The 14,270-nt window shown below is 41.1% G+C and overlaps 1 protein-coding gene across 3 annotated transcripts in view; it reads right to left on the bottom strand.

Moving 5' to 3' along the window:
• Positions 1-1,054: 1,054 nt before the first annotated feature.
• The window catches only part of LOC124148633 (vacuolar protein sorting-associated protein 13B-like), a 71,309-nt gene continuing 58,093 nt past the window's right edge, over positions 1,055-14,270 (bottom strand). For all 3 annotated transcript variants that reach the window (XM_048388067.1, XM_048388134.1, XM_048388104.1), the window contains 7 exons: positions 12,421-13,659; positions 10,774-10,950; positions 10,304-10,474; positions 9,732-9,914; positions 9,517-9,619; positions 8,168-8,417; positions 1,055-7,335 (listed from right to left, as the gene is read on the bottom strand). In XM_048388067.1, the coding sequence (XP_048244024.1) occupies positions 7,096-7,335; positions 8,168-8,417; positions 9,517-9,619; positions 9,732-9,914; positions 10,304-10,474; positions 10,774-10,950; positions 12,421-13,659 (2,363 nt within the window). In that variant the 3' untranslated portion in view covers positions 1,055-7,095. The remainder of the gene's footprint in view (positions 7,336-8,167; positions 8,418-9,516; positions 9,620-9,731; positions 9,915-10,303; positions 10,475-10,773; positions 10,951-12,420; positions 13,660-14,270) is intronic.

The raw sequence follows: 14,270 nt of genomic DNA, 5'->3' as shown, positions 1-14,270 counted from the left end.
CGTCCCCTTACACCCTGTCGTCCCCTTACACCCTGTAGTCGCTGTCATTGTCGTCCCCTTACACCCTGTAGTCGCTGTCATTGTCGTCCCCTTAAACCCTGTAGTCGCTGTCATCATCGTCCCTTTACACCCTGTCATCGTCGTCCCCTTACACCCTGTAGTCGCTGTCATTGTCGTCCCCTTACACCCTGTAGTCGCTGTCATCATCGTCCCTTTACACCCTGTCATTGTCGTCCCCTTACACCCTGTAGTTGCTGTCATTATCATCCCCTTACACCCTGTCGTCCCCTTACACCCTGTAGTTGCTGTCATTATCATCCCCTTACACCCTGTAGTCGCTGTCATTGTCGTCCCCTTAAACCCTGTAGTCGCTGTCATCATCGTCCCTTTACACCCTGTCATCGTCGTCCCCTTACACCCTGTAGTTGCTGTCATTATCATCCCCTTACACCCTGTAGTCGCTGTTATTATCATCCCCTTAAACCCTGTAGTTGCTGTCATTATCGTCCCTTTACACCCTGTCATTGTCGTCCCCTTACACCCTGTAGTTGCTGTCATTATCGTCCCCTTACACCCTGTAGTTGCTGTCATTATCGTCCCCTTACAACCTGTCGTCCCCTTACACCCTGTTGTCGCTGTCATTGTCGTCCCCTTACACCCTGTAGTCGCTGTCATCGTCATCCCCGTACACCCTGTAGTTGCTGTCATTATCGTCCCCTTACACCCTGTAGTTGCTGTCATTATCGTCCCCTTACACCCTGTCGTCCCCTTACACCTTGTAGTCGCCGTCATTATCGTCCTCTTACAACCTGTAGTGGCTGTCATCGCTTTGGGCAAGGGAGAGAGAAAGGATGGCAAGTAAAGCAGAAGACAGTATGTATTGTATTGTATTGTATTGTATTGTATTGTATTGATGACCTCCCCTAGCCTGTATTGGTGACCTCAATATGTCCTTCCACACTATGCATGAAAGGAAGTATTATTTCACGTATACTTGTGTACACACAATATTGTTTATGAGATAGTGTGGTAGGCAAAAACAACAAAATATCCATCACCTTTGTATAAAGTTTATTCAACATTTGCCCGCTCAAGTCTCATATCCCATCCATAAAGTAAGTAAGACCAAACCCATCAGAATTAATCCCATTATTTGTATTATATTCTATTAATAGATAATTGTATTGGTTTATAGCAAGCAAAATCCCAAAGCATACATTTATCCAGTGATATTATATAGTCTTTTCAGTTCATAGGAACTGAAATGAACAATTTGAGTGGAAACCATTTCATAGTGAAACACCTAAAATATATCGACCCTTGGCACCTGCCTCAACATGACGCTGTCTTACATTTTCATAACTCTGACACTCCTGGGCAGTAAAAGGAATCAACAAATCAACAAGAGTAGACATACATTCACAAACATATCTATCACCTTAAACAAAAATAAAACTGTACAGATAAACATCCTGAAAATACTTTGTCTAAAATGTCAAACACCCAGACAACAAACTGTATCTAAATGTGAACAATTTATCTAAACCACCACTCGCACATATCTGACACCTAGAACAGCATACAGGGTAATGGTATATTAGAGGCTGAGGTCTCACTGTGATTCACCAGAAGTAGTCGTTTGTTGTTTAACGCCGCACTCAGCAATATTCCAGCTATATGAAAGCGGTCTAAAAGAATCGAGTCTGGAACAGACAATTCAGTGATTGACATCATGAGCATCGATCTACGCAGTTGGGATACGATGACATGCATCAACCAAGTCAGCGAGTCTGACCACCCGATCCCATTAGTCGCCTCTTACGACAAGCATAGTCTCCTTTTACGGCAAGCATGGGTTGCTGAAGACCTATTCTACCCCGGATCTTCACAGGTAGAAGTAGTCATCAATCTGTCTCTCAATAACTGCTTCCTGTATTGTACTAGTTATAGTAGTGAGTAGTAACTATTTCCTGTGGGACAATTCTGGCTATCTGTCCTGAAGCATAAACAGGGGACTTACACATCTCATTCATAACATACAGATGACCCATTGTTCTGGTTGGTTGGCTATTATTGAATGCCACACTCAGCTGTAGAATGGGGGCTTTAGATAATTGTGTCTGGACTAGAGTGAGTGAGTGAGTATGGTTTTACACAACTTTTAGCAATATTCCAGCAATATCACGGCGGGGGACACCAGAAATGGGCTTCACACATTGTACCCATGTCGGGAATCGAACCCGGGTCTCCGGCGTGATGAGCGAACGTTTTAACCACTAGGCTACCCGACCATCAATCCACGCAATTGGGAAATGATGACAGACAATCACCGAATTCACTAAATCTGAACACCCAATCCAATAAGTCGCTTCTTTCAACAAGCATAGGTTGCTTGGAACCTAACCCAGAATCGCCTAATTCTGACATGTCCGATTACTGCGGGTTACTCAATATGTGATATGAATGATAACATGCTTCCAAGAAACTGCCAATCAATGTATAGTTCTCATGATGTAATGTCTTCAGTTTGTGGTGCCATGGCTAACATATGACATCATATTGAATGGTACTCTAGAACAATCTCACATCATACTATTTAACCTGACCAGCTTTCAGAATTGCTCAAATGCACTTGCACAAAATTCAGGAAGCTACCATTATTGGTATATATATCTTATTTCAGAACAGGACATGGAATGGCTTCTAGTACTGGCAGTAAATGATACAGCCCTACAGAAACTGTCACATGGTCATAAGGTGGCTAGGAAAATACAGCATAGAGATTGGATCAACCATAGCAAAACATTACAATCTGCCAAAAAGAAGGCAATTGGTCAACTTACTTCTATTTGCCAGACCAACCCAAACAATTGGTCAACCACAGTTTATATTATTTGGACCTGCCCAAGCTAATTGGTTAGGAAAAATCATTAAAAAAATACCAGAGTTAAAAAAAGTGTCTCAAAGAATGAAATGGCACTAACTAGGTTTAGTTATTTGTCAATTTGAGAATTGTATTTTTTCTGTTATTGGGGACAGTTTTCAATATGATTAGTTAATGCTTTCTTTGAGTCCAAGATCAGACAAGATACATCCTTTTCTGCCCACTGGAAATGTGAATTTGAAAATAATGGAAAACTTTGAAATATTTGTAGTAAGAATATGTAGTCAGATATGTAGTAAGAAAACATACAATGCTTTGCATACGTCATAATAAGTATTACTTGGATGAACAAAGCAATATATCCTCTGATTACAAAATGACAACAGCTATTAACATGGCTTATTTCCCTATTGGCTTGTGTTTACATAGATTTTCTAGTGTTTACATAGATTTTCTAGTGTTTACATAGATTTTCTAGTGTTTACAGCACAATTTGAGACAGGTGAGCCATGATGTGTCTAATGAATCTGACAATGTATGAAATCAGTTGTCGGGATAACAATGCCTACAATATTTAACCTGTATTTAACCTTTGTAAATAATCAAGGCTGTGCCATGAAATTGTTGTGGGTATTTAATACACCCCGTCATTTCTGACTGCCATGGCATCAAACCCCCAAAAAAAGTTTGATCAAAGGAACATTTGTGTGCTGATTTTCTTTTGTTTAAATCAAGATTTCCAAATCAAGGTTGTACAGAAAAGAAGCCGAATGGTTCTATACACCTGCAGACACACCCTACTATGCAGGAGTCATTAGATCTTCATGCAGAGAGGAATCATACAGGAGTAAAACATCTGAGTGAGTGAGTGAGTTGTGTTTAACACCACTTTTAACAGTATTTCAGTTATATCACAGCATGTCAGCTTAATGTGGGAGGAAAGCCCGAAGTGATGCAGGTCTTACACGTTTACCACTTCGGTGAAACCCACGAGACAAAACATCTATCCTAACTGTCTCATGGCCATGACAGATGACAGACATATTACATTGATTCTTTATGACTCTTTGTGAAATATTGATAAGAAACTATTGTGACTACTGTTGACTATACAGGATAGAAAAAGTAAAAAAACAACATACGTCTTTTGCATTCTCATATGTCAAAAGATTAAAACACATCAAAATCATTTTATCATTCTTTTGAATATTCTTTTCAAACAAATGCACAGTACTTTCAATGTATTGTCGACAGGAGCTGTCAAACTGTAAAAAAATTACTGATATACACAAACTTTTCTGACCATTCATCTGAAAAGAAAATTGAAGAATAAAAAAGATAATCTTGCACAAATTCACAAAGTGGTCATTTCAAGAAATGAAGTCTCACTTATAAATGACATCTTCAAAAATATTATTCCCATCTAGATCTATTCAAAATATTACCATAAAAGAGCAGCCATTGATCACTGAAGAAAATGGGTTTCTTCACCCCATGACACTGAAGGTAACCAAACTTTATCAGTTATCTGACTCAACAGAACCAAATAACTGGGGGAAAGCATTACCTCATATCTATAGTCAGACAGCTGTGCGATCATTCTCAACAACTTATTCTGTCCCCAGTAAGAAAGCATCATCGAACTTAGGACGACCTGATTAAGTGACATCAAATCAGACCCACAAATAGCAGATTATTTTTTCCACACAGGACAGAGCTGTGAAACATACCAACACATTTGATTGCATAGAAAGCATATAGCTAGATAAAGCATGGACAAAACAATAAAGATTGCCAAAAATATTAACACCTTGGTAAAAACAATCGAACAAAATGTGCATCCATTTATCTTCTTCCCTGTGTGAGTGAGTGAGTGAGTGAATATTGTTTTACACCACAGTCTTCTATATCAGGGCAGCCTGTAACTGGAATCTGGGCAGAGACACTTGTGGTCCATAGCATGAGCATATGTACCGGTATATGAACAGGGAACAATGACACCCAATCAGCCAGGTGACCAATCCTCATTAGCTGGCTCTTACAACAAGCCTGATGCTGGGGTGCAGGAGACCTGTTCAAACACACTACCTGAGTGCTAGAATGTTCATCAGTTTGTCGTTCAGCATGGCCAAGATGCTGCCATGCAGTGGACAAGCCTGAAGCTGGGGTGCAGGAGACCTGTTCAAACACACTACCTGAGTGCTAGAATGTTCATCAGTTTGTCGTTCAGCATGGCCAAGATGCTGCCATGCAGTGGACAAGCCTGATGCTGGGGTGCAGGAGACCTGTTCAAACACACTACCTGAGTGCTAGAATGTTCATCAGTTTGTCGTTCAGCATGGCCAAGATGCAGCCATGCAGTGGACAAGCCTGATGCTGGGGTGCAGGAGACCTGTTCAAACACACTACCTGAGTGCTAGAATGTTCATCAGTTAGTCTTTCAGCATGGCCAAGATGCTGCCATGCAGTGGACATAACAGCAATGCCAGAAAACCTGTGACTACTCAAATTCAAACATTACACATGCCTAAACAAACTGCGAGTTAATTAAGCACATCTTACACTTAACATTCACCAGCAGCCAAATAAAATATACATTGTTATGAGTTGCGATGGACATAGCATTCCTCTGGTAAAAATAAGGTGCATGTTAGTTATGGATAGGTTTGGAATGTTCATCTTCATCATCATCATCATCATCATCATCATCATTGAACCCAATATCCAAAATTGAACAGCTCCAACTGCAGAAAAACATGTTATATTTTCTTCACAAACTGGGATATCTTTGATTTTAGGTACAAGAGAAAGTCCATAGATAGTTAACATTTATCATAATGAAAATTTCTAATCCCTCAGGAGTGGTAAGTAAGATTATCCTTACAATTCTTTCCCTGTACAGGGTTATACATGGCGTTGACTCAAGAAGTAGACACAAGCCCCGTTAGTCCGGAGACCCCGCCTTCTGGATGGCGGGAACCTCATATACAAAGGACATTACTCGAATCATAACTCATTCATCAGCAAAACATTGGGGTGATTTAACTGTGGAGAGCACTTACATATAAATAGGGTTCTTGTGCATACCAGTGTTGAACAATATGCAGTCCTGGTACAATAGCAGCACGCCTTGTGTTCATCTAATACTGTCCTACTCATGCTGTGATAGCAGTGACACTGTGACAGAGACCTCTCAACATCTACACACACATACATATACAGTCTGTTCATACACCGCACACACAGAACTATCAGTGTCCATATACTGCCAGTTTTAATTTAATACAAATCAAAAATACAATGCTGCACTTGTACCAATGGACCCATCAATATCTTGACAATCTGCCCTTTCTACCCAGGGTCAGACAACGGAATCACAGAAAACCAGAACACTCTTGCAGCTCTTCACTTTTTCCACACACGCTGTGGATTTATAATTAATATGTACAATATCACACTTCTGGAAAATGATTCCACAAAACTGTTCACAATCCAGGTTCTTTGACTTGACTGTCTGTGAAGGTCTGGTATACAAACCAATGCAGACTATTTCTAGCCACAAGCTAGTTTGTTCACACTAGAACATACTTGTTCAGTATCTAGCTTCATTAAATCAAATTACCTCTTATAGTCATGGATTAACATGTTTCAGATTGGGATTTGAAACATGGAAATCTTGTGGACTTATCACAGTATATCAATATTTTTCTTGTACAATCTTACGATGTAATATTTGCAGTAACATGAATTCTGTATTCAATACATATGCAACTGAATTAAAATATGTGGTAAACAATATAGTTTCAAACAATGTCATAAGGAATTCAGGGGTATCAAACGTTCAACAATACCCACAAGGTTCTAAATAGATAATGTTTAGCTCAGAACTCCATTCAGAGTTTATGTATTTCAGTGCATTTCAACCACTGTCCATGACACCCTGACAACCACCGTCCTTGAAGATGTTCTTGGCCATCTAGTTCACACCGCGAACCCCCGCCACTGAAGATGTTCTTGTCCCTCTTATTCATACTGAGAACCTGTGCCGTTGAAGGTGTTCAAGGCCATCTAGTTCACACTGAGAACCATCGTCCTTGAATATGTTCTTGTCCAACTAATTCAGACCGAGAAGCCCGGCCCCTGAAAATGTTCTTGGCCATCAAATTCACACCGCGAACCCCCGCCACTGAAGATGTTCTTGGCCATCAAATTCACACTGAGAACCCCCGCCCCTGTATATTGTTCTTGGCCTGCTGAAACATGGTGAAGAAGAGCTCCCTGTAGTTTGGTGCAAAGCGGAACTGATACTGGGGTACCAGAATGTGGGTGCCACCTGGAGACATGGACTCTGACTGGCTATCTGAGACAGACACATCCTCACTGACTGGCAGAGCAAGTGTTGGTGCTGAATCTATGAAGGCTGCCACCCTGTCCTTGTTAGATGCCTCAGACTGAAGGGCAAGAAAATAATGACTGATTTGAGTGTTGAAAAAAACATGTGGGATATCACGTTACAGCAAAGAACACACATCAAAATGAAATTAACATGAACATATGAATGAAAACAAAATGGAAACTGTATAAAATTTGCAAAATGTATTCTTACTTAAGGTTTCATTCTATTTATTATTGGCATTCAGCCAACAATGTGATCACTGTCAATACTTTACAGGGTTTGAATAAACATGTTATAGTGATGCGTCTATTTTTATTCAGCTAATGAAATAAGGCAGTATGTAACTCATAGCCCTGCTGTGTGCATGATATGTGAATCCTACCACTGCCTGATATTGTAGCAATGTATGGAGCAGAGGCTGTGGCAAGTTGTACCAGAAATATAAACAATAGTTTTTGTGTATTATTCTAAGAATACAACCTCTATTACACCATAGCCATTAATTCTGTTTTCACTGGAATCACACTATAAAATCTTCAGATATTTCAAAAGACATCCTCTTCACTGCCATACATATCTGATATTTGTGAGGAAAACCCTATCCTCCACACTAATAAAACTGTGCATGCACAAGGCAGGAAAATGTCACTTCTTCATTCAATAACCCCCACAAACCAAACAGGAACTTATGGCTATGACGTAATTGAGGTAAGGTATTCAAAGGAATTATTGCCTTCTGTGCTGGTCTGTCCATATGCTGAAACCAGGCCACATTGTCTTGATTAGGTTTTTTTGCTAATTGGCCAAAAGTCTTCAAGGAAGATGGAGGACCATAGTGTATACAAAGTATTGACAATGACAAGGGACACATTCACAGGACAGCTCACCTCAACAGTAGTCTTGTAATAATTGTCATTCCAGACGATGGTGATGAGTGTGTCATCGGAAGGGCACTCCGTCATCTCCAGCTCACCTACAGCAAATGCTTGCTGTTGAGAATCTTCCTCTGAGCTCACCACAAACAGGATCTCAGGCGTCAACAGCAGGGTGACCTCCACTTCCAACCCTGTCAGGTCAAGGTGAAGGCCATCAACGGCCAGCAGAATATCTGTGGCTGGAAGCGAACTGAAGATCTTCCTGGAATGGGACAATAACGCCTTAATGTTGATATATATGTCAAGGTGTCTTCAGGGTGTCTCTTGTCAACAAACAAAAATATCCTCAGAGGACAAAAAATGAATACAATGCCATAGTTTGTCTGACTGGTGCTGTTAACACTGATATTTGAACTGTTACTTGACGGCAAAGACAACTGCATTATTGGTCATTTCAGGAATATTATTTGGAGGATGGGTTTGGTTTTTGGGATATAGAGTAAAGCAATACTTGTTATCATTTTATGATTAACTGTTTTTGCTAACCTATTTGCTTGGTCCAGATGAAATAAAAATAAATATGTGTAGCTTTTACATGAACTTCTTTGGGTTGATTGGTTTTGTGGGAAAAGTAAATACTAATAACGTTTAAAGGGCATGATGTTAAGTTGTATTACAGTAACAGATACATACATAAGTACTATCTTGAGAAGGGATTGCTCTCTCTATAGCTTTGCAGTGGACAGAGACAAAAGGAGACAGTATGCAAAAGTTAATAGTTATTTTAATTAGTAGGAATTTTATGGTTGGATCTCATCCAGGCATCCAGTAATCCAAGTATCACTTAAACATAGCATTAATCATGATGGTCACCCAATGGTTACTGTTTCTGCCTCCAAATGCCCATAGAGGTAATTGAAGTCAGCCTAGCCCTCATAGTTTTATAGACAATAGGTGTATATAGACAACAATCCACAATAGACAATAATCTACAGCTGACAGAAAAACTACTCCTCCACATCTATTTACTAGGACTGCACAGTACTACCCAAAATCTACACAGAAATAATTCATTCACAAATGATGCATTTCTTCAAAATTGATTGACAAAATGACGGAAATGAAGAAGTTGTCTCCCCTGTATCCATGACAACATATGTCAGCAACTGACCATGCTGACTTTGACATTGTAATATTCCCTTTAGAAGGTTGAAAATAAGATCTACATGAACAATTACTGTCAATCACTCTCCAATACTTTAGCTCCAAATATATCGCAATATACTTCAATGCAGTGTTTTGGCCAATACATAGCCCTGATATCAACAGTAGCAGATTTTTCTTTTGACAGCCCTACTTACTGTGTGTACTTGTACACTCCATTCTTGGCCTCACAGCAGGGTTGAGGTGTTGGAGGATGCCGCCGTTCAGGGAGATTACCTAGGCCAGTTCCATGGAGAATACCTGCAGAAACACAACAGACCCTTATCCATGGGAAGCAAAAATAACAAGAATATATCTGTAAAGTGAACTGTATGACAGCTACTACAAATCACAGAGACTGTAAAGTATATACCTTGTCCCGTCTGAGAGACAAACTCTGCAGCTCCACCAATAGGCTTGGTGACAATGCCCACCAGTCCCTTCCCCATCCCTGCCACCAATCCTGTTGCTGTAGCTGATGTGGACGCTGGCCGCTCACACTGGGAGTGGCTGATGAGGCTCTGGATAGGCTGGTCTGCTAGGCCTGCCACAGCACCTGCAACACAAATTGACAAAACTGACACAAATATTCGACAAGGAAACATATTATCTGGACCAACTGCAATAAAACAATATCATTGCTGAATAATATCAATAGTATGTGTGAGGCTTCTTATCCTGTGATACCTGTGACAGTAGAACAACAGAGTGACAATAGGCCAAAGACAACAGGGCATCACTGCATATACTTTTACTGCAACATATTCATGCTAAACAGTCAACCCTGGATAAAACAAACTCAAAAGATGTCTGATTTCAGTTTCATACAAAATATACTTTTGACAGGATCATGAGAACTCATGACCGACAGATGTGAACTTGCATCCCACAGTTACATAGGCTAAAACTGTGTATAGTATACTGATATGTCAGTCAGATACTTACCCAGCAAGCTGATCCCGAAGCCTGTGAGTCCCTGCTTCAGCCCATCGGACACACCAACAGGGCGATTACGTCTATTCTCCTCCTGCCGCTGGAGGTGGCCTTCATCGAGAGAGAGGCGGTCCATGTTCCTCGAAACACTGGACGCGAAGTTGGTCACTGATGTGATCATTCCTGGTAGGTGTACAGAAATCACTTTACAGATTGAACGCAACAAAACTGACTACGTTGTACCACTGTACCACTGTTAACAAACTAAATATTGTCTCACCAAAGAAATTTCAATACCTAGTGCGCAATTTCAGGGAAGGCAAAATTTCAAATATTTGCTGATCTGCATTTTTATATTCCTCATGTTCCAAGCACTGGTACATAAACACAAAGCACATACTGTGTTTTACATGTTACAGTTATTTCCTAACTGTTCCAACATAAGGATCATATTTTACAATCTTCAAAGGTTTGTTCCCCACCAGCTGAAACATTCCTCAACAGGGACGACATTCCTCCCGATATTCCGCCAATGAAGGCTCCGGGTCCACGTGTAAGTCCTGTGTATGGCAGCCGGAACATGTCCGCCACTCCTGTCCCAATACTCCGCACAAGGCCTGTCGGGTTTCCCAGGATCTCAAGGGATCCAACAACAATACCTGAAACCCAAAATAACACACGACATGTTTGATGGAGGAAGCTACATACATGCAAACGGGCAACAACTGAGCCACTTAGCCAATGTGACCATCCAACCTGATTAGCATTTCGATTCAAAGCAGCACCTTTTAAGTCACCTTTAACCGAAAATATACCCTGTGACTTAGTACAGGCAATAAAAAATTATTTTGCTGGAGTATTAAGGATATTTTTGTCATCTTAACTTTTGATAACACACTCTTCCCATCATCACTAAATTTGAAAACATTATAATGACGTATTGGATGCTAATCAGTCAATTCAACTTTTGTTAGGACACCCTTTAATATCATTACCGAATTTTAAAACATTTTATGGACTTACTGATAGTAATTAATCAATTTAACTCTTGATAGGACAACCTTCTATATCATAATCACAGGAACCCTTTCATATTGTTCTAAACCTGAATTTGTACAGGGCAATCACCTCCCATACAAACTCATTAACTCAATAAGGCAAGCAAGCCGCCACTGGGTGCTGCCTCTCCACTGATCCAAGTAATTTTAGCAAATCCATTTCATCAGCCAATTATGACAACATGGAACTGGGCATTAAGTCTTTCCATGGTCATGATAGTTATAAAAAACTACCAGGACATGGGTGGCTCAGTCGCCTAAGGTGCCGCAATTTGCTGTGCAGAGTTGTGTCCCTTGGGCACACCAGAAACCTATGATTGCAATCTCATTAAAATCAGATCTTAGTTCTCGCTACAGCTAAACAAAGATCTGAGGACATCCCAGAACGGGTCACGCCAGACCGACCTTTGGCGAACTTTGACCGACCAATGGAATGACTGACATGAAGTCGACATTATCCAATCAGAAGGCAGCTTTCTCGTGCTTTACGGCACTATTTTCAAATTGGCGACCACGCTTCGAAACATACTTTGACAAATACTCGTTTAAAAATTTGAAACCTGAACAAATGAACATTCTGGAATGGCTAATAGATTGTCTATATTGTATGGATTCAGTCGTTTAGCCCATAACTATCATCCGGAATACCCCGTGTTAAAGATTTCGACGTTGCATGATTAGAAATCACATTCCAACTGTCACTTTCATGATCTGGTAAGCGGCCCTCTGATTGGTCGGATGAAAGGTCGTTCTGACGTGACCCCTAATGGGATATGTCCTCAGATCTTTGTTTTGCGGTAGCGAGAACTAAGATCTGATTTTAATGAGATTGCCTATGATTGTTGATTTGAAACCCGGTTTACCCCGATTATGTTTCTAGGTTTGTCAGCTCCAAACCTGCACTCATGGGTTTCACCAAAGTGGCAAACATCTAAGGCCTGCATCACTTTGGGCTTTCCTCCCACATCAAGCCATGATATAACTGGAATACTGTTAAAAACGGTGTTAAACCCAACTCACTCACTCACTCTCTACAAACTAACAGCATCACTGATGATGTTCATACTGTACCTGCTCTGAAGATGGCTCCCGAAGCGTAGTGCATGGCCAGTGCTCTGGTCAACTGATGACTACTAGTGTACAAGTTCTTCCTCTCAAACTTCCCGAACGACAGGGGAGTATGATCCGAGGCCAGGAACAACTTCATTGAAGCATGGACGCTCAACAACATACTGATGGGCTGAATACACAAATAATGAATCCTCACAGGCTGGCTCAAAGCACAGGCAGTTGATTTAACACTCTTGGGCAAACGTTTCACCTTGATTGGCTTGTTGATATCACAGTGTAAAATATTGGGAATGAATGCTTCCATTTCCCTGAGCAGCCTGTAAATGAAGGTGTCATCTATGTACAGAGAGAGGGGAGAAAGGGACAGTTCCACAGACTCAGTCACAGTGTTGCCAGCATCATCAGCAGTCAGAACCAGCTGAGCATGGAGGAAGCTGGACAATCGGAGCACAGCATGCTTCTCCGTCACTGTCATCTTCTCGAGGTCTGGCATGTTCATATTCTGAGTCTTCTGCTTGACCAGCAGGACAGGGAAGTCGTACTGCCCCTGGCCGTACTGCTGGTTGTCCAGTTGCATCGTCCCCACAGACAGGGACATGCACGACTTGGCTTCCGTGCTGTCTGCTGATGTGCTGACCGGGAAGTGGGCAGCGTAGACGCTGTCACAACACAGCCTCAACACCTCTGACACAGTCTCTGTCGACGTGGTCTCATCCATCATTACAAAGGAGATATGCTCAATGAATACACCAGCTACATACACAGATCCGGATTTGTCTTTCCTCCTTACAAGTTTACTTTCAGTTTTCGATACATCTACCCCAGGTAATGTAACCTGATTGCTTTCAGGAGTCACTTCAACCACTTTAGTTTCTGTTTCCGCACCTTTTAACCGACTACGGATCTCCTTGGCCGATATTTCTGCTTTGCTGATTGGTTCGATTGTGATGTGTGTTACCATGGCAACCTTCCTGGACTGAACTTTGATGTCAGCTACATCGGGAAGTTTGACGAATGTGTCATTGTTCGACATGACATCCACCCCATTGCTCCACATACTCCGTTTGAAGGAGCCATCATCCTGAGACAAGTTTGCACAGAAATGCATTCTGGGATGTGTGATGGCATCTGCTGCAGGGTATTGGTTGTTAACGTAAGGCATCGTGTAGTGGGTGGAGCTACCTGGGTCAAGAGTCGGGAGGTCATCCAGTAGCTCTGCCTCCTCCTGGACCACAGTACCTGAAGATGTAAAGAAGAACATCAGCAATCATTGTTCCTGAATTCATAAATTTGATCCAACTGTCAGACTATGATGAAACACAATCAGCCAGATCACACACTGGAACTCACTGATTCTCATTGGTTTATGGTAGACATGTGGTACTGGGGACCTATTCTGTTCCTCAATCCCTTCCAGCATAGAAAACTAGAAAACAATTATTATTTATTTATTGTCGTTGTTTAATGCTGGACTATACACTATTCCAGCTACACGACAGAGGCCTGTAAATAATCAAATCTTGACCACAAAACCCACAGATCGATATTGTGAACAACAATCTACGCCATAAGGGTATGATGACATGCAATCAATCAAGTCACAAAACTGACCACATGATCCATTTGGTCGTCAGCTACGACCAACATAGGTTGCTGGGGAGCTTTTTTAACCCGGAATCCCTACGGCAAAAAAGATGTTAAACTAACAAAATCAAAATGACATATACAAAATGTACTTTTAGAGTCAATATATCATTTATACTCATCCTGAGTCATACTAATTGCTCATAGCTCTCTATTTTCTAGGCCAGGGGGCGTTCGGGTGAGCTGTTTTTCTTTTCTCCGGGAAC

This window comes from Haliotis rufescens, unplaced genomic scaffold (assembly GCF_023055435.1).
Source record: "Haliotis rufescens isolate VD_foot unplaced genomic scaffold, xgHalRufe1.0.p SCAF_1, whole genome shotgun sequence".
Classification (NCBI taxonomy): Eukaryota; Metazoa; Mollusca; class Gastropoda; order Lepetellida; family Haliotidae; genus Haliotis; species Haliotis rufescens.
Note: the sequence above shows the minus strand (reverse complement) of the source record. Positions and strands in the feature narration are given on the sequence as shown.